The following is a 24,272-nucleotide window of genomic DNA, read 5'->3' on the forward strand; positions in this document are numbered from 1 at the left end:
CATAAATCCTAGTGATAATACAAATAACAATTTTGACATGTATATTTCCTTTCCCCCATATGATTCTGTTTCGAATGTATTGCATCATTTGCATATCGATGATTTTAGTAAAGAAATCAAGATAAATAAGGACGTTATAAGAAAATCCCTGATGTTGCACTTTGCATGTTTCGCGAAGCAACTAGAAGAGAAAAGTACAGAAATAGCACTTCAAGAAAATGGTGTATTAATTATGCCTCAGAATGACGACCCGTTTTTAGAATACATACTCGATCAGTTCTTCCCGCACATAATGTATATTGCCATTTCTAGCACGGAAGAAAAAGAGTTGCAATACAGCCTTTCATTGAAGGTTCATTCAAATGATGAAACAGAAATTATGAAAGAAGAAAAAGCAAGAGATAATTTTAAATATTCATCTACTATAAACAATTCAAACACGATGAACTGCACAGCTATAAACCCTATACCAAATTGTAACAATAATCAAACATTTATTAAATGCAATAATTGCTTAAAAGATATTTTAGAAAATAATATGAATATGCATCAGATTCATTGCTTAAAAAATATTTCCATATGTAATATATGTAAAAAGAGTTTTTTAAAAAAAGACATTCTTAATCATACGCATTGTGGAATATGTAATGAAGGTTTAAATGTATCCGATGTGGATAAACATAATCATACATGGCATACAAAAATAAAATGCGTGTGTCAGAAATATTTTTATAAAAAACAGTTTATTTTTCATCAAGCGTTATTTTGCCCGAAGAAAATTATTTTCTGTTCGTATTGTAACATATTTACCATGTCTTGTACAAATATGTATAATGAAGATTATATTTTGGCGAATTTTTTGGACAAATTTGATCATAAAGAAAATTTTATTGCAAAATCGGTTAATTATTATATTCATCTATTACATACAAATTTTTCATATTTTATAAAATATATCAATCATACGGAACATGAAAAATATTGTGGATCCAAATCTGTTAATTGTACACTTTGTAAAACGAATATGTACAGAAACACCTACTTAGATCACTTAATGTTTTTTCATAATAAGGATAAACAAGAGTCCTTTACCATTATAAATGAAAATATGAACGTATAGGAAATTTTATTTCCTTTCTATACGTTTACATTCACCAACGAGGGATAACAAATCTCGTAGGTCATCAAAAATATAGGACGTTCGATTTTGTCCTTATCTGTGTGTATCCATTGAGTGTATTTTTTACAACACTCGAGCACATCCATTTTTCCCCCACCTTCCTTTGTTAGCAAATACATACATATGATTATTCATTTTACTTTATTTCGTTTTATTTTATTTTATTTCATTTTTTTGTCCCCTTATGACCCATTTTGCTGCACACGAAAAAGCATTTCAGTTTCGTCACACATTTTTGTTTGTGCTACATGAACAGCAAGGTGTTATTACATTATTGTGAAAGTAGGTAGAATGGAGAGCATAAATACATTTGTGCTTTATGTGGTATGAACTTTTTTTTTTTTTTTTTTTTTTTTTTTTCATTTTTAATAAAACGATATAGAACAATGGTTTAGAAAAATTTAGGGAAAAATTGATTAAAACATTGGAAATAAATTTTATGCAATATTTATTATGAGGCATGTTTCGCTACATTTGGTTATAAAATAAAAGACAAAATAATGTTTACTAAAATGGGTAAAAAATGTTCTGAATATGCAGGCAAAAAGTTAATAAAATAAAATAATAACAAAAAAAAAAAAAAAAAAAAAAAAAAAGTAAAATACTAAAATAATCTCAACCTTCGCTCGCCACTTGTTCGTATTTTTACAACATTAGAAATTTTATCACCTCTGGCGTTATTATATTCCTTACCCAAATTTCAGAAAACTACAGCGCATTTTTTACTGCAAATATGAACGACAGAGTTTTTAGCTTTACTATTTTTTTGTGTAACACATTTTATTAACTATAATTCTTTGTATCCCTTCCGTATCCCTATTTCTACTCATTTACTATTTCTCTTTTTTTTTTTTTTTTTTTTTAAATTTTCATCATAGAATAATTCACAAAAAACAAAAAGTGAAAGAAAAAAAAAAAAAAAGAAACAATAAAATTGAAATTGAGTTATAGGAAAAAAATTCTCTTTACATATTAAACAAAGCTTTTCCTCCCCCCCTCCCCCATCCCTCGTTCTCCCCCTTTTTTTTTTCTTGTAATTAAAATAATTATGCAATTACAAAAAGGCACAACGCTTATAACAACATCAATCGGATGGGGTTCATAATTTCCAACCCTCGATGATCCTTCCGAATATCCCTTATAAAACACGTTCTAAAAAGTAGATCGCTAAAAACATGTTCCTTTTGTTTAAGATATGTAAAACGTATATGTGTATATATGTGTGACCCCATACAATTTTGTGCCTATATCTTACGTGACGAAACGCTACTTACAAGTGGGGGAGGGGACATATAGCTGAACAGCACTGTGCATTTTATTATGTAGAAAAATTTTATATGCACATGAATAGTATTTTCAATTTGCTAAGGCGCAAATTTTTCGTTTGGAACAAGTTAAAAAAAAAAAAAAAAAAAAAAAAAATCATACATAAATACATACATAAATACATACATAAATATATACATAATAAATACATATTAAGTGCATACATACATAATGACAGTGGATACATGTACTTAAAAATTTCCTGGAATCTCATAAAACATAATTTAAATCACAGCCTCCTCCCCAAACACTTGTTCAGTTCAGTTTATAACTGTTGTTGGAACAAATTTTACTTTATTTTTACTTCATTATATTATACTATAGTATATATATATATATATATATTTTTTTTTTTTTCCCGTGATTCCCACCATTTTGGAGTCAAAATATATGCATAGAAAAAGGGATGGGTAAGAAAGAATATTATTAATAAAACAAATGCAGAAAAAAGCAACTGTTTAATTTTACCATCTTTTTAATTAAAATGATTTTTCGAACAAAATATAATTTCCTCAAATGGAATAAGTTTTTTCATTTTTTTTTTTTTTCTGGATTCATTTATTTTCTCCCCCGACACCTTCCCCCTACACCCTTTATAGCTTGGCATATATAATTAATCTACGTAAAAAATTTTAGCATAACGATGGTTCTTCGCTTCCTACTTGTGAAAATGTTATGAGTTAGGTTCTTCAAGTTTACTTCCCTATAGCAATGAGAGATAAGTACATATAAATATTACATATCCAAGACGTATTTACTTCCCCCACCTAGCTCTCACGTAGACAGCAAAAAAATACGTATTCAATGACAGTGACCAAGAATTCATTCTAAGACATTGGTAAATCAGAACGGCAGTTCACATATATGAACCCTTCTTACCTTATTACCCACCCTCGTCGACCACATGATCAAATTTTTTCCTTCCATTTCTTGCTAACTTTATATATGTATTTGTATCATATATATCACAGGACATATTATAACACCTTCCAGCAAGATATATCACTTGTAGACTCATATAATTTATACCTATTTGTGACATATCATAAAATGGGAGCTATACTTTCCAAAATTGCGTCAAATAATGAAGAAGGTCGATTATTACTTTCGAAAAATAATTTACTAAATTTTAAAAGAAAAGATTCAATTCGTCTTAAGCATAAATTAAAATTATTAAAAAATAGAATAAATAATATTATAAAAAAAGGATTTAAAACAACATCTTGGGTGGTTTGGGTAGCTGGTGTATCTGTTGTTGTCTTGGTAACACCAATTGCTTTTCAGTATGAGAAAGAATGTCAATTATTTGAAATGCAAGCGCAGTTTTTACAGGCTCAGCAGGCAGCCAATGTGCCACAGTTGAACTGAAAAATTTAGAAAGGATAAAAAATACGTATCATGTAAAAAATGGAACGAATATATTTACATATCTCGCAGTTGCTACCAGAGAGAAAAAGGTATTGTATATTTTTTTGGGCGGGGGTGAGGAGTGATGAGTATTAAGAAGAACCATGTGGTGTAAAACAGAACTGGTGCCCAATATTGGAATTCCCAAGTAAGGGGTAAACTCATAATGTGAATTTCAAAAAAAAAAAAAAAAAATAAATAATAAAATAAAATAAACCCAATCAAACCTTTTAAAATAGTCTCCACATATCAAGTTAACCCAATGAATTAGAAGAAAATATCTCTTTGCATGAGTTTAAATTATTTACCCTTTTCTGTTTCACTCGCTTTTTCCTTTGTTTTACAACCAATTGTGTGGGCCATTTTAAATAATTACACATATATATATATATATATATATATATATATATATATATACATCCACATATATGTATACATGCCCGTGAATATTACAACGCTGCTAGTGCTGCGTTATTTTAGGCACATTTTTTTTTCCCTATATTTTTTTCATTTGCTCCTTTTCCCCTTTGGCTCAAAAAGTGGTTTCCCTAATTTTGAAAGCTTTTAACATTGAAGGCTTCAATTTTGAAGTTTTTAATTTTGAGTATTTGTATAACTGCATAATTGCACAATTGAACACTTGTCAACGTCTAAACTTCGTAACCATAAAATTTCTCAATTTTTTAATGCCCACCTATTGTAGCGCATAAAACATTCTTTTTAATTAACAAAAAAATGCATTTAAAAAAAAAAAAAAAAAAAGGAAATGAGCTTGAACTGAAATTAAAGGAAATAAAATGAAGTACTGTTTTGTTGTAAACATTTTTATTTTTCAAAAATGAACTGAAAAAAAAAAAAAAAGAGCAATTTTTAAAGAAAACATGTATAAAAAGGGAGTAGTATAACAATTTGGAGGTATAATAAATGCGAAAATATAAGGCTTCAAAATGTGGTGAAAGAGTTTCAATTGTGCAAAAAATAAATATATATATAATAAATAAATAGATAAATAAATAAATAAACAACAATGTAGGCGAATGTGTACTTGTCTACACATATAGGAACAAGAACATTGACCTACACATTCTTGTATATACATATTTATATCAAATGGTAAAACTTTGTTATGATAATTGGTCAAAGTGTTTACATGCTGTACTGAGATGAATGTAATTATTCTGAACATAAACTAATTGCAAATATGCTTCCTTTTTTTTTTTTTTCTTGTATTTTTAATAAAGCATAAACTTCGTGCGTAACAAAGGCTAGGTGCGTAGGAAAAAATAAGTGTCGAATGTGTTGGCGACGAAAAAAAAAAAAAAAAAAAAAAAAAGCAAATTGAAGGTTAAAAGGAGAGGAGTGAATGAGCGTTATATATATATGTGTGTGCATGTACGTATGCGTATGCAAGACGCGCTGAGAAATTTTTAGCGATGCAAGGTTTATTTCAACTTAACGGTGGCCCCAGCCTCTGTGAGCTTGGCTTTCCATTTGTCAGCCGTTTCTTTGTTAATTTTTTCGAAAAGAGTTTGAGGTAAGTTGTCCACTATTTCCTTAGCCTGCTTTAAATTGAGGTCCTTTTTAATCTCCTTAACGATTTTAATTATGGGTATTTTTTTATTGGGTTCTATATTTTCTAGAATCAAATCGTATACCTTATTTTCGTCGTCCTCTTCCTCATTAGCGTTTGCATCTTCTGCATTTTTTTTATTTTCCTGATCACTGCTAGATACACCTATATTTTGTCTCGTGTCAACCGAAAATGTAGCTTCAATTTGTTTCACTAATTCACTTGCTTCTAATAATGTTAGCTCTTTTAAACTTTGAATAATTTTATTTACCTTTTCACTTTTTAAAGCAAACTTTTGTTTTTTATTAAAGCCATTTTTTTTTAAAATTATTCTATTTTTATAATTTAAATAATTTTTTCTACGATGGTTATCATTTATACTTTTTTCATTATGTATAAGATAGATGTAACTAAATTTTTCTTGCTTTTTCAAAAGCATAAAACATGTAATCCCTTGTATGCAATATGTTAATATATATGTAATGCAGAGGATCCAAACGATCTTCCTGTTAATTTCTCTTGGACGTTGATAAAGCAATTCCGTTCTCTTCACGTCGAACTCTTTGGATATATTTTTGTCCAATTTTTTATTCATTCTTCAAAAATTAAGCATTTTTCAAGGCCTTTCTTTCTTTTCCGCCTATTGCTAAGAGTGAGCATAAAAATATATGTATGTATATATATATATATATATATATATATATATATATATATATACATACATATCTGTACAAACTTCCTCAATTCAGTTGCGCTATTATTAATCGATCAAAGGAAGATTCATGAGTACATGCACAAGTAGTGCAAGTGAAGTATTTTCAAATGGCAATGTCCTTCGTAAAAGTGCACACTTGAGATGATCCGTACGTTTTACAATTTATGCTTTATGATTTACAATTTACTTTTTCGTTTTACATTTACAATTTACATTTAGGCTTTCTTTTTTTTTTTTTTGCTTTTCTTTTTTACCCCGTTCGGTGTTAAGTGGTCTCTATTGTTGCAGGATTCCCCTTTACAAAAATGGCGATGGTTTAAACCAAGTTGATTTTCAAAGGTGTGCGTGTATGTGTGTATTTGTGTGTGTATGCTTATGCTTGTGTGTAATAAATACATATACAGAAAAAAAGGCCGTCAATCTGTAGAAATAGCAAAATGGTTCAATGACTGAAAACTTGTGAAGTTACGTACAGCTTCGTTAGTCACCAATCGGTTTTACACAATTATCAAAATGCACTTTATCTTCATCTTTCTATTTCATCTTTCTATTTCATCTTTCTATTTCATCCTTTTTAATTCATCTTTCTTTTTCATCTTCCTCTTTCCCTTTTTTTTGCATAACAATCCACACTTTGGTCCCACTTCACCCTCTTAATATTATATGCTCAATTTCCTAGTTTTCCTCAAAGGCAGAGTGAAACATTTGACTAATAAACTAAGTTTTCCTTATCATGTTATATATTTCAAGAAAGATCACGTACACACGTATAGGATGAAAGGCAATACATTCTTACCCAAATGTATATATGTATATACGTATATATGAGCGTGTGTATATGAGTATGTATTCATGGGTATGTTTTCATAAGAATTTGTTTATACATGTCCCTTTTTTTTTTTTTTTTTTTTTTTTTTTTTTTTTACTTTCCAAAATTTCTACTAAAACCCATTCCGGAAAAAAAAAAAAAAAAAAAAAAAAAAAAAAAAAAAAAAATTTAAAAAATTTAAAAATTTTTTTTTTTTTTTTTTTTTTTTTTTTTTTTTTTTTTTTTTTTTTTTTTACCTTCCTAAAGCTGCTACCTGATACCCATTCCGGGAAAAACGAAACAATGACAAAATGAACATAAAAAGGTAGTTGTATAAATTTAAAACATTTTTTTTTTTTTTTTTTTTTTAATTTTTACTGCGGCAAGAGTGTTTTTTCTCTTCCACCGTTCTGTACCATTTTTGAGAAAAAAAAAAAAAAAAAAAAAAAAAAAAGCGTTACCCGATGATATACACAATATATAATTGCCAAAAGAAGAAAAAAAAAAAAAAATGGAACAATCTTCGCATTGTTGCAAAAGTGGATTGTAATTACGACGTATTCAGTATCACAATGATACTGTGACATTGAAAAAAATAGTAAAATAAAAAAAAAAAACCTTTGGCTTACATGTGAACTACACATATATGTATTACACTACTAAAAAAATTAGCAATTGCCTTTAGCAAGAAAAGAATTTATTAAAGGAGACTTATTTCTTGAAAATATGTATAGGGAATATTTAACAATTTTTTTTTTTTTTTTTTTTTTTTTTACTTTGGTGCATTTTACAGGATATATTTTGTTAAGACTCGATTAGGTGTAATTATATTTATGATTTTCTTTTTTTTTTTTAAATTATGATTTAAGACATTGCTTAGTGTCCATAAGAACTATTTCATCCTTTTCTTCTTCTCCCTATTCTTCGTTTATATTATATAAAGAGAATAAAGGGACAAAAGTATGGAACGGAAAACTGATTTGGAAACGGAGGTTTTAGTTGTTCCCTCACATTTGTAGAAGGTCCCCAATCAGTAAGGTTCAACTTTGTTACTAGAAAAAGTTTTTCCATCTTGGTTACATATCTCCCATTGAGGATTTTTTCTACTGGTGATGTGCGGTACAGTAATGTTCATATCGTTTAACAAAATTTTCTTCGCATACGAGTTTTTATTACATGATGACATAAATTTTTTAATTTTGAATTCCAAATAATCTTCTTCATAGTGGTCATCGTTTAGTCTTATTGGATCGCAAAATGCATCGTTAATATCATCCACATCTTCTGTTATGTCGATATCAAAATATTTAACAGTTCGTATTCCTTTATTTGCGAGTACATTGGTATAATAATATACCATATCTTTCTGGTCATTTATAATGTTCATCTTTAAATTCTCTTCGCTTGAAATCTCAAAAAGTGATACATTCTCCTGCGCCTGTTTGTCTTCTCCGTTGTTTTTCTGTAGCATACTTGGGGCGCTCATTGGGAAACTGGTAGGAAAATTTGATGGTATTCTGGTCTCCATGTTTTCTTTTTTTTTTTTTTTAACACATTAGAAAGTGTAGTGTAAACAGAAAAAAAAGTATACCTCTCTTCAATCTCTTCTGTTTTATATTATTAAATTTTATAAAAATAACTTTTTCTCTCTTTTTTTATTTTTTTTTTTAAATAAAATACTGCTTACACTGAGAACCCACTTTTATGCATATTTTTTCAACTCCAAAAGAGTGTTCGGTGGTGTTGGTTTGCGTTACAGCTGTATTGGTAATCTCACTTCAATCACTGTTAATCTTCAGTTTTTTTTTTTTTTTGTCCCCTTTGAATAATGGTTATTTGTGCACCTCGCTAACATGAAGGTGCCAACTTTTATACTTGTCTACATATATACAAACGAAAAAAAAAAGAAAAAAAAAAAAATTACAAACATTAAAATTTGCTTGAAGCATAACATTATACAATTGAACAACTATACAAATTTTGAAAACACATAACTCTGAAGCATCGGCGGGAATTTGTTATAACGTAGAAATGAAATATCTTGAAGATCTGCTTCTCTCATCCTTTTATTCTATTTCCCTATTTCGTTTTTGTCTTTCTATACCGTTTCATTATAATTTCTGATATTTAATAAGAAAAGAAATTTGTTTTCATGTGTTTTTACTTTTTCACACATATGTTTATTTTTTTAAACATAAATCATAATTACGACGTTTGAAATGAGGACTTGTAAAAGTTGCCAATTTTATTCACTGCTCATGAAACATCATTATAGGTGGATACAAAACACAAACAGAATAAATAAAATAGAAAAAAAAAAAAAAAAAAAAAAAAAAGAATTACTCATATATATGTACATCCCAATTATGGTTACAAATGATGAACGAAACGGTCTTATTTTTTATGAAAAAAAATCATTTTCAAAAAAAATTAGGTTCAAAGCTTATAGGAACCAATAGAGAAAAAGTTATGTATTTACTTATGGGGACAAAACGACGACAAATGTATCGAAAAAAAAAAAAAAAAAAAAAAATTAGCTAAATGTTCACATTTGGCAAAAACAAATCAACTGTTCCCAAAAAAATGGGGAGTATAAAAAAAAGAAAAAAAAAAGGATATTTCTGATAAATTAACTTATCTTATTTCTCTGCAGTGAATAATGTTGTATTGAAGAACTCCCAAAGAGGAACAGTGTGTTGCGTACTTTTTATTTCATGATATAAAAATGTTTGTTAACTAAAATGTAAGAAGTAGAATAGATGATTCTTAATTAACATGTGGATTTTGAGAAGTCCATTAGTTGTACTTGAAGGAAGTTCCCTTGAGAGATTATATATATTATACAAGAATTGCACTGAACTTTTTGTATGTGAAGATTTAGGTATGATACAGCATTACGTGTTTTCTCTCCATGCTTAACAAGGAAAGAGGTTATTGTATATAAAAAAAAAAACGTAGTGCTTAACACACATATGTAGTGCCTTTAGATATATATATATATATATATATTGCATACCTCATTTAAGTGCGCATGTGATGAAAGGAAATGAATTTATATCCATTTTTACTCTTCCTTTTATTTCACGAAAAAAAAGTGGAAGAAATTTAAAACCTGAATTGAATGCATGTTTGGTACATATAGGTTTTTTCTTTTTTTTTTTTCCTGAGGAGCATTACTATTACATCGCGTCGTCATTTCACCATTTAGGCATTTCCCAATTTAATGAACCTTAAACGTGTGAGCGGATGACTTACTCATGAGGAGTAATGTTTTTTCTTCAAATATTTTAAAGGCAATCTCATTATGTATTCTTCTTCCCCTTACCCTTTTGTACACAATTTATTTTTCAGTTTTTAAAAGATAACTCTTTTTTTTCCCTATTTTTTTTTTCTACTTTTTTCTCTACTTTTTTCTCTACTTCTTTCTCTACTTTTTTCTCTATTTTTTTTTCCATTTTTTCTCCATTTTTTCTCCATTTTTTCTCCATTTTATTCTCCATTTTATTCTCCATTTTATTCTCTATTTTTTTCCTTTCGACCACTTTCTCTGCATAGCATTTGTAAAGTACACGAAGCACAATTAAGTAGCCTACAGTAAAGGCAAATTTGCCAATTTTAAGCATCCAAAAGAAAAGATGAACTAAAAGGAGATTTCATCAACTTTTTACTTCAACTTGTGTAATAGTATAAAAGATATGTACCCTCATAGCAACTACTGATACTTTTCAAAATAACTCTCAAGGCATTGAGAAGTAGTATAACAAATAAGCAAAAAGATATAATTGACCATAAGGGAAACTATTTTCCCTTCATGTCTATCAGCAGTCGTGGAGATTTCACAATCCCGTACTCACTGAAGCATATGAAGCCAACATATATTAATCAGCAAAATAAAGCTACACATCATACACCAAAAAAAAAAAAAAAAAGAAAAAGAAACTCTGTTCCACTTAATCACGTGCTCCATTCACAAGCTACATACAAAAGAAGAATAAAACTTATTTATACTTTTTTATTAACAGGAACAAGTTAAAAAGAGTGGAAATTTTTCAAGTAACATTTTCACTGTGGAAAGTAGAATTTTTGAGAAAAATAACTCTGTAGAAACATTTATCCAATTTTGTTTGGTTCAAACAACACATTTTTCTCCAACATTCCCTCATTTTCCCCACCTCTCTATTTTTTTTTTTTTTTTTTTTTTCTTGGCACAATGTCGATCCTGCAAAAAATAGCTGATATCGAGGCCGAAATGGCCAAGACACAAAAGAATAAAGCAACGAATTACCATCTTGGGTTGTTAAAAGCAAAATTATCAAAATTAAAGGCTCAGCTAATTGAAGGTGGAAGCAAAGGTGGTGGAGGAGAAGGAGAAGGGTTTGATGTCTCAAAAACTGGAGATGCAAGAATAGGTCTTGTTGGTTTTCCATCTGTAGGAAAATCGACATTATTAAACAAATTAACAGGAACATTTTCAGAAGTAGCTTCATACGAATTTACAACTTTGACATGTGTACCTGGAATTTTTAAATATAAAGGAGCAAAAATGCAATTATTAGATTTACCTGGAATTATTGAAGGGGCAAAAGATGGAAAAGGTAGAGGAAAACAAGTTATTGCTGTAGCAAAAAGCTGTTCTTTAATTTTAATTGTCTTGGACGTATTAAAACCATTAACATACAAAAAAATTATAGAAAAAGAATTAGAAGGATTTGGAATTCGATTAAATAAAAAACCACCAAATATTATTTTTCAAAAAAAAGATAAAGGAGGAATAAACATAACTCACACAGTTCCACTGAATAATTTAGATGAAGATATGATAAAATCCATTTGTCATGAATATAGAATTATGAGTGCAAACATATCCATACGATGTGAGGCAACTGTAGATGATATTATTGATGTCATAGAAGGAAATAGATTATATGTTCCATGTATATATGTTTTAAATAAAGTCGATCAAATCACTTTGGAAGAGTTAAATTTAGTTACACGCTTACCTCATAATGTTCCAATTTCTGCACACTTAGAATGGAACCTAGATGGACTTTTAGAAGCCATTTGGAATTATCTAGATCTTGTTCGGATATATACAAAACCAAAAGGTCAAATACCAGATTATGAATCACCAGTTATTTTAAAAAAAGAAAGATCAAAGGTTGAACACTTTTGTAAAAAAATACATAGATCCTTAGTTAATCAATTGAAATATGCCTTAGTTTGGGGGAAATCCGTAAAACATAATCCCCAGAGGGTTGGAAAAGATCATGACTTGAATGATGAAGATGTTGTGCAATTGGTGAAAAAATGAAACATAACCCGTGCAGGTATGTCTAATTTCACATTCGACTACTTTGGGGGCAGAACAACTTACGAATTAGAAAAACAGAGCGATATTATTTTTTTTATTTTTTTTTTTTTTGCAACTGTGACAAATGTTTTATTTTGTTATGCACGCAATATGTATGCATTTTTCATTGGAAAGATAATTGGATAGCAGGCATGTCTCCAAATTTGTGATTAGACACTTCCTTATTTTGTATCATTTCTTTTATTTTGTCCATTATAAATTACACAGGGAATAGAAGATATTTGATTCGTTTCCCCCAATTTGATGATTTTTTTTTTTTTTTTTTTTTTTTTTTTTTTAATGTATTTTTTTTTTTTGGCTGCCACTCTTCCATCTCGCATACATATTCGGGTGCTCTCTTTTTGTTTCAAACCTGTCCATGGGTTACTCACCTTGACAATAATAGCTTACGGGCAAAGGATTGTTTATAAATGTTTATCAGACGTATATCAGACGTACATCAGACGTACATCAGACGTACATCAGACGTACATCAGACGTACATCAGACTTATATCAGACTTATATCAGACTTATATAAGACTTATATCAGAATTACTAATTTAATTCATATTTTGTTTGCCTTGCTTTTTTCTTTGCTTTTCCGTGCCTTTACTTGCTTTTCTTTATATAAATTTAATTTTTTTTAAAACATTAAATAGCCTGTCCGCCTTCTCCTGCACAAGTGCAATTTTCAAAACTTTATTACAATTTTAACAAAAAAAAAAAATTCCATTATAATGTGAAAACTACCCTATCAAGTTATGAACAATTTTTTTGAATGCTAAAAAAGTATCTTCAGTTTAAATTTTTAAATGCTTGGATGGTGAACAGGAGACGTTTCAGTTTACACAATAATTCCATAGGTTAGAAAAAGAAATTGATGCAAAGGTATAAAATAATTGCATATATTTTCGACAAAGAGTTATAAAAGACTCAATAAGAATATTTCTTATTTTTCTACTCTATTACCATCTGCACATATCAAATGGTATGTCTCATCCTTTTATAATTTTAAAATTGGAATTTGCTTGAAATGCGGTAGGATGTGAAAAAAAAAAAAAAAAAAAAAAAAAAAAGAAAAGAAAAGAAAAGAAAAGAAAAGAAAAGAAAAGAAAAAGCAAAATTTTAGTGATGTTGTAAAATTTCTCCCATGATAAATGTGCACTTGTGGAGCGTTCTACATGCAATGCGAGACTAGTTCAATAAATTCTTATCAATTTTATTTGAATCACAAATATATTTTTCATAATTGTTACACAATGGCGACTTTGTATTACCCCCTTTTCCATTTTGAAAGGGATATAAAAAATAAAAAAGGATTCATATCAAGATAGGTTGAGATTATGGGGAGTCGGGAAAATATCCGAATATTTTTTAAGTGGCCAAAATGTATCTCCAGAGTAAAGAAATAAATAGATGGGTCATTTTTTTTTTTTTTTTTTTTTTTTTTTTTTTTTTTTTTTTTTGATTTATGGATGCAGAGATACTTCACAAGATGTTAGCATTTAATTCCTATTATACACATATTTGTGGTTAAATGACATAACGCAATTTTTTTTTTTTTTTTTTTTTTTTGTCCCCCACAGTAGTGTATATGCACATTTTCATCCATGCCATTTGAAGTTCATAATTAACTACAAATCTGTGTTGAATAAGTAGCCTTTTGCATAACTAGTGTGTTACTAGAACATTGCTGTTACATTGCTAGTATATACTATACGACTACTTTGAGAAAAATAGAAAAAAAAAACTTTTTCTTTTCTTATGATAATATCAGTATAAATAAAACTACATAATGGCCACTATACCTCATATCGTTATATTATCCTATGAAGAACAAAAGATAAATAAATTCGTTTCATACTTGACACAAGTATTTGAAGTAATAGAATGGTATGAAAATTCAGATAAGTATGAGGTCATGTTTGACCACAAGAATATCTCTAGTGACATTAATTGTTCTTTTGTTTTTAAGCAGATTGTAAAGGTGCGCATTGTGAATAAGTACTACAGTGCTCAAGTTATTATTTCTTCTTGTGTAGTTGAATTAAAAGGACTTGATATTCATGAACAGTTACATGTATCACAAGTTAAGTCAAGAGGAGAGAGAAATCCTGAAACACAGAATCATACATGTGATATCCCCAGAAATAAAGAATTAAATGCAAAGGACATACTTTGTGAAAGCGTTATATTTTTGTTTAACGATTTTAGTGAAAAAGAAAAAAAACTTATTAATGAAAACCCATTTAGGAATTATGATGAAGAATGTGTTGAATATATAAAAGACCCCAATAATAGTCAAAAAATCATACGAAATGAAAATTTTGATTTTTCCAATTTTTATAAAGATGTGGGTATAAAAATTTCCATTTTCCCTTTATTTCTTGAAAAAGACAAAAGAGATATTGTCAGTTTTTTTAGTGACTATTTTATTGAATGTTTGTACATAAATTATGAATCCGATTTTTCGACAGAAAATATCCAAATGCTGCAGGGAACAAATGAGATCGACAAGGAAAACAAAAAAGTAAAAGAAAGAAAAAAAAGTCAATTCCACGAATTTGAAGAAGAAGAAGAAGAAGACAACGATAAAAGGTTGGTAGAAGCTCTTCACTGCCATATGTGGAAGGGTTTGCAAATCACACGTGACAGGTTAATAATTCAGAAGGGAAATTTCCCTATGGGGGAACTGCCTAAAATTGAAAAGTGTTCACAAAATGGGGAGATTACTAAGGATGAAAAATGTGCACAACATGGGGAAATTACTACGGATGAAAAATGTGCACAAAATGGGGAGATTATTACAGATAAAAAATGTGCACAAAATGGGGAGATTATTACAGATAAAAAATTTGCACAAAATGGGGAAATTATTACAGATAAAAAATGTGCCAAGATTTCTGAAGGAAAAAAGGAAGACTTGTTCATGGAAAACTTTAACAAGATTGTCGAAAAAATAAAATTAGCAAAAATTGAAAATAAAAATTGCACGAGCGATTCGGCAAGGAGAAAAAAAGCAGAAGATATAATTTTCGAACTGCAGCAGTATTTTTGCGAAATTGATGAGGACTAAAAAGTGTGAGATCCTTTTTTTTTTTTTTTTTTTTTTTTCATAATCATTCTCTTATATGTTTTCATAATTGTCCCCGTAATTATCATGGTATTGTTCCTCTTTTTAATCTCATTTTTTCGCATTTCGATTGTTTATATTTTCAATCACACTACTTTTCCCACTTCTTTTGAATGTTAATTTGAAGGCAATTTTTCACCCATGGGGTCCCCCGCTAATGCGACACTTATCTTTTTTGTATTTTTTTTGCGTAGAATTGGAGAAAAATGCTGTAGGTTTTTTACCAACTAAATATTGTACAATATATAAAAGAAAAGGGACTAATAAAGACCAGCATCACATGAACACAGAATTTTTATTCATTTCTCAGTTGTAAATTTTTTAACTCGTAAAAATATGGATTATCTTTAACGAGTTGTAAACATATGAATTGTAACATGTTACACATATTTGCATGTATATGTAGTTATGTGAGATTGCATGCTTTTTCCCTTTTTTTTTTTTTTTTTTTTTTTTTCCATATTTTCGCAAGAACAAACAAATAAAGTCCTGAGAATTAAAGCTTTCGAAAATTGCAAACTTTTTAAAAGCACATATATAGTAGAAATAACAAATCTTAAGAGTCCACTCTTGTTTGTTCTGAACATGAATCTAGGAACGTGTGCACGAACGAACATTTGTGCATGCATATTATTTGTCCAAGTTTTTCTACTTCTCAACCATGCTATCTCGTAAATCTATGCGTTTAAGAGCAAAGACACGTTAGCATGCCTATGTAACAAGGAAAAAAAAAAAAAAAAAAAAGAAAAAGAAAAAGATAATATGATGTGACACGTTTATGTTTTTAAAAAAAAAGTCATGCAAAATATTTTTTGTAAAACTTTGTTATTATTTCTAAATTGATGGACGTTCCGTAGCGAACAGTTAAAAATGGGGAATTTTTTTTTTTTTCATAATACTTAATGATTGTTGCATGGGTGTAAATGGTGCAATGGAAAAAAAAAAAGAAAAAAGAAAAAGAATGATTATGAAGGAATGCCTAAAAAGGAATGCTTAAAAAGGAGTGCCTAAAAAGGAATGCTTAAAAAGGAGTGCCTAAAAAGGAGTGCCTAAAAAGTAGTGCCTAAAAAGGAGTGCTTAAAAAGTAATGTTTCAACCCTTGTCCACGTTTGTTTTACGATTTGTTCTTTATATGTTCACACCAATTCACACCTCTCCTTTTCCATTTATACGAAAGGAATAACCAGGATCGACTGAAAGACCTTAGCAACAAAAAAAAAAAAAAAAAGAAAAAACAAAAGCAAAAGCAAAAGCAAAAAAAAAAAAAGAAAAAGTAATTCATATTCGAGTACAACCGAAAGAAGGAAAATCCTCTTTTTTACCCACTTCATGATGTAAGCAAAAGTGGCTTCAAATATTCATTTGCATGCATAGATATGTTCAATTCATATACTTGTAATTAACAAAGATATATCCATTTTGTCCACAATAAAAGGGAATTAATTCATATTCCTTCAGTTCCAAAAAAAAAAAAAAACTGCTCTTAAGCTTATAACTCTACATTAATCGAAATCTAAGAAAAAGTCTATTGATCCTTATAGAACATTGTTATCAAAATGTAAGTCAAATCCTTGTTACGGGTGAAAATTGTGATATTAGCATTGATTAACAGGAGATCATATATATTCAGACATTTGTTTAATGTGTGCTTTATCTACCTCCTGAAACTTGAAAATTATTCGTACACACGTAATCACCCCCAATAAGATTTTATTATCGTGCCAACCTACATCAACCCCACCACCCCTTTTTATTCAGTAAATTTTTTAGACTCAGAACAATGAACTTTTCTCACGCAATAAATAAACTGATAGCATCCGTTGGAGGAGTGCTTTTAGTTGCTTACGAATTTATAAAATTTTATAAAACTTATGAAAATCATATATATGATAATACCTATATAATGGACAATCCATATGTTCCCTTTTCCACATTTTTGATAATGAGCTTTACATATCTCTTCTTGAACATTTTTTCACATTCAAAAAATTCAATAGCAAATGCTTTAAAAGGTATTATTTATGCACGAAAGGGGGTTCAGCATGGAGGGGAATCTACCCATATACATGAATAAACTCACAAATGTACAGTGTGCAAATTGCAAAACGTCTCAACGCACTTACATGTATATACATACACATGTACATATACATACATTTGTTTCTCTCTCTGATGGCCCAACACATGTAAGATTCTACCCCCTTCGTTCAGGCTTCTTGGGATGCTTTTTAATCACATACGCCTTCCTTTTTTTTTCGAATCAACTGTATCTCACATTAGGTAATGCAAAGACAGTTTTTTTTTTTTTTTTTTTTTTTTTGTGTCCTTCGCCATTCAATTGATTCCATCATCTATTCCCCATTTCATTGTTTCTCCACATTAGCAGAATTCGGAAAATCAGAACCCGATCTCGTAAGAGACTCTACCTATCTGTCCATTTTTCTACTTGCCTATTTCTTCTCACTATGCATCGAGTCCTATTGGAATTTATCAAGAAGCATCTTAAAAAAGGAAAATCGAGCAGGGTCTATTAAAATAGAAGTTTAAAGGAGCAACAAATCAATTTTCAAGCGCCTTTTCCCTCTCACCCCCCAATTAGTGTCTATGTATGTGTTCGTGTACATGTATACATTTACATTCGAGGCAACGCGTTTTTTATCAGAGGGACATTGGCCACTCACACCAGCCTATGAAAAACCGTAGTAATGAGTGCATATAAGTAAAGACAATATGACCCTATGTAAATAGGTTTCTCCATATGTGTACCTTCACACACATGTGCATACATCTCATAAATGTTCACACTTTACGTTCTATGTCAAACTCTTTTGCTACCTTCCAAAAAAACAAAATAAATTCATACAATTAGTGAAGTATTCTTGTGATAAAAAATTATTTGCAACTTTACAAAAAAAAAAAAAAAAAGAAAAGTTCTTCAAATGGGAACACGCAGAGAAATGCAACATTTGAAAATTTTGCAAAAAAAAAGGGAAAAAAAGGACAAAAAAAACAAAAAGGGCAAAAAGGGAGCTAAGGAAAAAAAAGGGAAAAATGTGCATACACACACTACTCTTTCATTGCCATTCATTTACATTTTAAACGAAGATACGAGAGAAAAACCAAATTGACATGTGTCAAATGAATATTACATTATGATAAAAAAAATAAAATAGCATGCGATGATTCGTCACTACAATGTTGCCATTTGAAGACTACCCACCGCGCCCAAGGCTCCTCTCCTTCACCCCCCTTTGATGTTTGTGTCTTGGATTTTTTTCCTTAAAAATAAATGAATTAAACCACTGCCATTTCCATACGCTATTAGGTAATTTTTGTCCAAGTTAGCAACTGATACACTGAAAGATTGCAAAAAAAAAAAAAAAAAAATTATTAATACATGTAATTATGAATAAAAATATTCTTCATATACACCAAAAAAAAAAAAAAAAATTACTAACAAATAAAGTTAATATTTGTGTATTGTCTCTTTTTTTCGTCATTTTTTAAACTATATTTCTCTTACCACTTGGGAGTTAATGCTATCGTTTTCTTGTTTATATTTGTCTCAAGACATTTGGATCTCCTGATAATAATCCCATTTTTAAAAATATTCTGTAACCCCCATAAATATTCATACAACAATATACGTGACACAGACTCAATTTCATCACACTCTTCTGAGGTAATACTTAATAATACATCGGGATCCATCTGAAAATTTGATGTTTTCCACAAAAATAATTCACTAATTTTAACCTTAGATGAATTTCCCTTCAATTTCCCCTTAAGAACTGTACCATCATCAAATAAAAATAGATACATATCGTTTATAAGTGAACTATGTATACATACAATATCTGTTTCGACATTCCACGGTTTATCAATATTTAAAAAATATTTATTCTCAAAAAGATGTATGATGCATCCTTTTTCTTGTCCAAATGATATGCAACCATTTTCATGCCATTTTATATGAGTCATTGTTTCTGTTTTTCTTTTAAAAAAATAAAGTTCTCTGTTGTTTCTTATGTCTATTATTATCATTTCTCCCTCTTTCGTGCTAATACAAAGAAGGTACGAGTTAAGGCATGGAAAAAATGAACACACTGATATTATACCTTGTTGTAAATATAAAACATCTTCATAAAAACCTACATCATACGATGTTTCTCCTAGGTTATTTAGTTCATACCTGTTTACTACTATCGCGTAACGCTGTGCATTTGTTTGCAGATCCTCCTCCTCAGCTTCCACTACTTCAACCGCTTCAGTCTCCATATCATAATAAACAGCAAGGTCATTATCCTGACCAATAATTTCAACTGGAGGATCTTTAAAATGACTACGCAGATAATCTGCACATGCGTGTATAGATGCATTTGTTGTCTGTTCCCTTTCAATGAAACGATTAACCTTCGTAGCTTTATTTATTTCTCTCAAGTAAACACTTACAACTTTTATTTTGGTGCTGTTAAACGTTAAGGCAATTTTTAAAAACCTTTGATTATCATTTATACAAATGCAGTATGAAAAGTCACTCAATGGTTGTTCATTATGGTACGTAAAGACTTTTTGAAATTTCTTGCTTTCAATTTTTTGTCTTATATAATCAATTGGTTCTAATGAATTGGGTTCATTCATTACAGAATCGTATAATTTATCAAAAAAATTATGTTTCGAAATGCTGTAAATATTTATGTCATTTCCAATTTGGCATAGTAGCAGATAGATATACGTTTCTTCATTTTCTTTTCCATTTTCAACCCTGTCGAAAAACTTTATCCACTCTAGCTTCTTACATATATGGCTAACCTCAATGATATCAAAAAATATGGGCTTACTATAATATTGAGATAAGAAATATATAAAAATAAAATTTCTACTCCTTTTCGATGAGCTATAGAACATGTAACTGTTTAAATAACTGCATGTACTGATAGCCAAAAAATTACCTTCGAACATTTTCTCACATATTGTTAGTAGACCCTTCATTAGTTCCTGTAGCATTAACTCCTCTCCATTCTCCTTCTTTCCATTTTTCACTTCTCCATTCTCCTTCTTTCCATTTTTCACTTCTCCATTCTCCTTCTTTCCATTTTTCACTTCTCCATTCTCCTTCTTTCCATTTTTCACTTCTCCATTCTCCTTTTCTTCACTCTCCCTTCCTTTAACTTCCTTCTGTGCTTTCTTTCCTCTCCTTGTGTGAAGTGTACTACTATTCTCTCTTTGTCCATTTATATAATCATTACGAACATCGGTTACTCCTTTTGGAAATAATGAGTCTAAGGTATCCCTTAAACAATTTACAAAATTGATATTACTGCTGAAGTCTAAGTGAATTATTGGGGCGCAAAGACTCAAAAATATATTTTGCTCCTGCACTGTTTTTACCATTTCTAGTTCCATATTTTTCACAATTTTCTTCAAGTTAAAGTATGCACTGGGTTCTTTACTGTTCCTTCCTTCCACTGTTGCATCTATATCGTTTTGCTTATGCCACCCTTGACGATTTTGTTCATCCCTTGCTACCAAATCTTCATTGTCTTCCTTATCCTTCTCATCCTCCTCCTCCACCTCTTGATAGTTTTCACATCCCTCCTTTTCTCCTCCCTCGATTTGGTCTCCCCCTTTTTTGTCTCTCGCATTTTTACTTGTCTTTTTTCCAACCCCCTCCGAATCCGCATACAAAGAATTGCAAAAAAGAAGAAAATACAAAAACTGCGTAACCTCTGAATTTAACGAAATGCAATATTCATTTATGTAAACGTAAGAATTTAACAAATTGTCATTTTTACAATCTACCCATATTTTCAATTTCTCCATCCAAACATAGGTCAAGATGTTACTGTAATTAACATGATCACGTAGTTTTAATTTCCTTTTCGTGCAATAGTTTTTTTTCCTAATTAATGAATTTTTTGTATTATTATCTATTGCATCAATATCATCAATAATGGTACTTTTAAATGGGGAAACAGCTAGCTTTTTTCCGTTGAAGTCTATATTAATATTTTCAAAAAAAAACATGTTTCTTAAATTTGTTTCATCATAATTTTTTATCCGTTCAAAAGATATTTTGTCTCTTATGCTATTTTTATTTTCAATATCCACACCTGTTGCAGATGTATAAAAATCATTTCTACATTTCGTACTTTTTTGCACTTTGATATTTTTTTCTTTTTCTCCTTGTTCATAACTTATCTTTATAAGTTCATCTAATATGGATCTTATAATGGCATATCCTCTTTTTCTGTTCTGCGAACTAATAGTTTTGACAGATCCATCATACATGGTACTTTTCCCATTTCCTAAACTACTGAAGTAATAAAACAGATCCATATCATAATTACTGATATTGTCTTCATAAGTGAAATTTTTAATTCTATCATTTATCTCGTTTTTGACCTTCTTCCTTTTTTCATTTGTATGTTCTGATTTCATAATTAATGCTTTCACGTTGTCTCTTACCTTTCTGTTTTTCTTCTTTCTCGAATAAGTAGGTTCCTCATATAGAGAATCACTGTCGTGTTCTTCATTTGGTGTGGACACATCGAGTAAATTGTCATGTGTGTAATGCACCTGTTTTTCAAAACCCACTTCATCAGTTAAATTATTTTTAACATTATTAATAGTATTGTCATAACCCTTACTACTATCTTTCTTACCATGATTAGTCAGATTAATTTTCTGATCATACATGTGATGTTTTTCTTTCTTTTTCCATTTCTTATGTTTACTCTTTTCCTTTTCGAGAAACTCTTCAAAGTTATTATTCATTTCTGCATTCAGTGTGTCCTCTATTACTTCATCAAAAATGGTAAATTGACAAGTTTCTCCTCTTAACCTGTCATCTTCCCTCTTTTGATCTCCAATTGGAAGAGAAGATTTGGAATTCCCATCCTTTTTCCTTCCGCTTGAACTTTTCCCATTATTGTTACATTCTTCAATTCTGACCTCTTTTTCGATTTTTCCAATTTTTCCTTTGCGTTCGTACTTCTTTCTAGAAGAAGTGGAATAATCATAAATTTCACATCTCGCTAAATTCGTCTCTTTCCTCTTTCTCATCTCCATCCTGTTCACAAAATTAAATATAGAATATCATTCCCTATTGTTTTGCTTTTCATTAAATTTTGTTTTCACTCATTTTATTGTAAAAGGGGAGGAAAAAAAAAAAAAAAAAAAAATATTTACAAAAGTTCAGGCAAAAGGTGCCAAATGAGATATTAATGGGTTATGTTCCCTTTTCGTACGTTGGAAAAAAAAAAAAAAAAAACTAAAAAACAAGTTCGTCTTTCCTTATTTTCTCCGCTAAAAACGAAATGGATAAATGGGAAACTCATCACCACTTTTCCACACTTTTCCACACTTTTCCTCACTTTTCCTCACTTTTCCTCACTTTTCCTCACTTTTTGTTTATGAAAGAAAAGTATGTTTCTCCAATATTAACATCCCCCTAGACCCACTTGGTTCATGTAAATGGAATTTTTTTTTTCTTTTTTTAATTTTACTTCTCTTCCTTATGAAGTAAAGAATATGCACACCATTAGCAGTTCAATCATTAGGGATCCAATAATTAGCGATCCAACCATTGGCAGATCTCATAACATAATAGGTGTCTCTTCAAAAACTTCGCATACATTCGATGACACCACAAGCACAAACTGTTCAAGGGAGGAACACATCCCTTTATAGATGACATGCTTTTTCCAAAATACAGAAAAATTACGTACAGATTTGTTCCATTTTATAAGGTTTTTCAAATACTGCCATGAGAACAATTAGAAGTATCTATCGGATGATCCTCATCACATTCTGTTTCGTTACAAATCAGTTTCTCTAAAAATTGTATATTGGAAAAAAAGAAAAAAGAAAAAAGAAAAGCAATCTCTTGATTTCCAATAAGGGTATATAAAGCTTTTTAAAAATATTGTAAAGCTTAAACTTGGGGAAACGAGAAGTTTTAACTATATATATGTATATACATATTATTTCCTATAATCAAAATGTTGGAGATAGCACAAAATTAACCTTAGAATGTTATTTAATGAACATGTGGATACTTCTACATTCATGAAGTTTTTTTTTTTTTTTTTTTTTTTTTTGAACCACATTTTCATATTTCCTTGGAAAAAGACAAATTCTTTGAAAACTTGTTGATTTCATAAGGAGAATGTGGAACATTTTTCCTTTCTTTTTTCAAAAGAAACACCTTGGACGTGCAGATAAGAATATCTACCTCTACAGCATGTTATATGGGCAACTTTTTTATAACAAAAAATTGACACTTCAACGGATATCGGACAGTGATAAAAAAAAAAAAAAAAAAATTAATTTATTTACCGCCTTATACTGAGGGTACAGATATATCAGTATATCTGTATCTCTCCTCTTTCTCTCCCTATATATATATATATATATGCATATGTACATGTATATATGTGTCAGTTTTGCGTGCGGGGGTTAGTAGTGACCCACTATCACCACCCCCGGGGGGCTGCAAATAGCAGCGAAATTCAAAAACTTGTAAAGATTAAAAATATAGTTTTATATGTTTGTTTAAAATTGTTTAAGCTAAAACGATATGGAACATATACATATGCACTGTTCGCATGTGCATATGAAAACATATATATATAAATATGTATAAGTATATATATATATATATACGAGCACGTAAGCATAAACTTAAATTTCACAAAATTAACGTGCAAGCATAAGGGGTTGATGTTAATTCTTGGATATAGCACATTGCATACATGTAAAATTGGAGTATGTCATATG

The 24,272-nt window shown here is 29.6% G+C and overlaps 8 protein-coding genes across 8 annotated transcripts in view; 5 read left to right on the forward strand and 3 right to left on the reverse strand.

Annotated features, from left to right (window-relative positions):
- The window catches only part of PGO_100660 (hypothetical protein, conserved), a gene marked incomplete at both ends in the record, with an annotated part of 3,121 nt that extends 2,001 nt beyond the window's left edge, over positions 1-1,120 (forward strand). Inside the window, one exon of the mRNA XM_028688097.1 lies at positions 1-1,120. This exon is cut by the window's left edge and continues 635 nt beyond it. Coding sequence (XP_028543898.1) covers positions 1-1,120 — 1,120 coding nt within the window.
- Positions 1,121-3,451: 2,331 nt separating this feature from the next.
- On the forward strand, positions 3,452-3,874 carry PGO_100670 (mitochondrial import receptor subunit TOM22; the record flags this gene model as incomplete). The annotated part of the gene is made up of 1 exon (XM_028688098.1): positions 3,452-3,874. The coding sequence occupies one exon, from the start codon at positions 3,452-3,454 to the stop codon at positions 3,872-3,874; it is 423 nt and encodes a 140-aa protein (XP_028543899.1).
- A 1,481-nt stretch (positions 3,875-5,355) lies between these two features.
- On the reverse strand, positions 5,356-6,078 carry PGO_100680 (50S ribosomal protein L12, apicoplast; the record flags this gene model as incomplete). The annotated part of the gene is made up of 1 exon (XM_028688099.1): positions 5,356-6,078. The coding sequence occupies one exon, from the start codon at positions 6,076-6,078 to the stop codon at positions 5,356-5,358; it is 723 nt and encodes a 240-aa protein (XP_028543900.1).
- A 1,958-nt stretch (positions 6,079-8,036) lies between these two features.
- PGO_100690 (hypothetical protein, conserved) lies at positions 8,037-8,492 on the reverse strand (the record flags this gene model as incomplete). The annotated part of the gene is made up of 1 exon (XM_028688100.1): positions 8,037-8,492. The coding sequence occupies one exon, from the start codon at positions 8,490-8,492 to the stop codon at positions 8,037-8,039; it is 456 nt and encodes a 151-aa protein (XP_028543901.1).
- A 2,724-nt stretch (positions 8,493-11,216) lies between these two features.
- PGO_100700 (developmentally regulated GTP-binding protein 1) lies at positions 11,217-12,317 on the forward strand (the record flags this gene model as incomplete). Its single annotated transcript, XM_028688101.1, has 1 exon — positions 11,217-12,317. The coding sequence occupies one exon, from the start codon at positions 11,217-11,219 to the stop codon at positions 12,315-12,317; it is 1,101 nt and encodes a 366-aa protein (XP_028543902.1).
- A 1,836-nt stretch (positions 12,318-14,153) lies between these two features.
- On the forward strand, positions 14,154-15,434 carry PGO_100710 (hypothetical protein, conserved; the record flags this gene model as incomplete). Its single annotated transcript, XM_028688102.1, has 1 exon — positions 14,154-15,434. One exon carries the CDS (start codon positions 14,154-14,156, stop codon positions 15,432-15,434), a length of 1,281 nt encoding a protein of 426 aa, XP_028543903.1.
- Positions 15,435-17,271: 1,837 nt separating this feature from the next.
- Positions 17,272-18,038, forward strand: PGO_100720 (hypothetical protein, conserved; the record flags this gene model as incomplete). The annotated part of the gene is made up of 3 exons (XM_028688103.1): positions 17,272-17,503; positions 17,703-17,771; positions 17,878-18,038. The coding sequence occupies 3 exons, from the start codon at positions 17,272-17,274 to the stop codon at positions 18,036-18,038; spliced, it is 462 nt and encodes a 153-aa protein (XP_028543904.1).
- Positions 18,039-18,732: 694 nt separating this feature from the next.
- On the reverse strand, positions 18,733-22,562 carry PGO_100730 (hypothetical protein, conserved; the record flags this gene model as incomplete). Its single annotated transcript, XM_028688104.1, has 2 exons — positions 18,733-18,847; positions 19,015-22,562. The coding sequence occupies 2 exons, from the start codon at positions 22,560-22,562 to the stop codon at positions 18,733-18,735; spliced, it is 3,663 nt and encodes a 1,220-aa protein (XP_028543905.1).
- Between the last annotated feature and the right edge of the window lie 1,710 nt (positions 22,563-24,272).

The sequence above is a fragment of the Plasmodium gonderi genome (assembly GCF_002157705.1).
Source record: "Plasmodium gonderi DNA, contig: Chr10, whole genome shotgun sequence".
NCBI classification, from domain to species: domain Eukaryota; phylum Apicomplexa; class Aconoidasida; order Haemosporida; family Plasmodiidae; genus Plasmodium; species Plasmodium gonderi.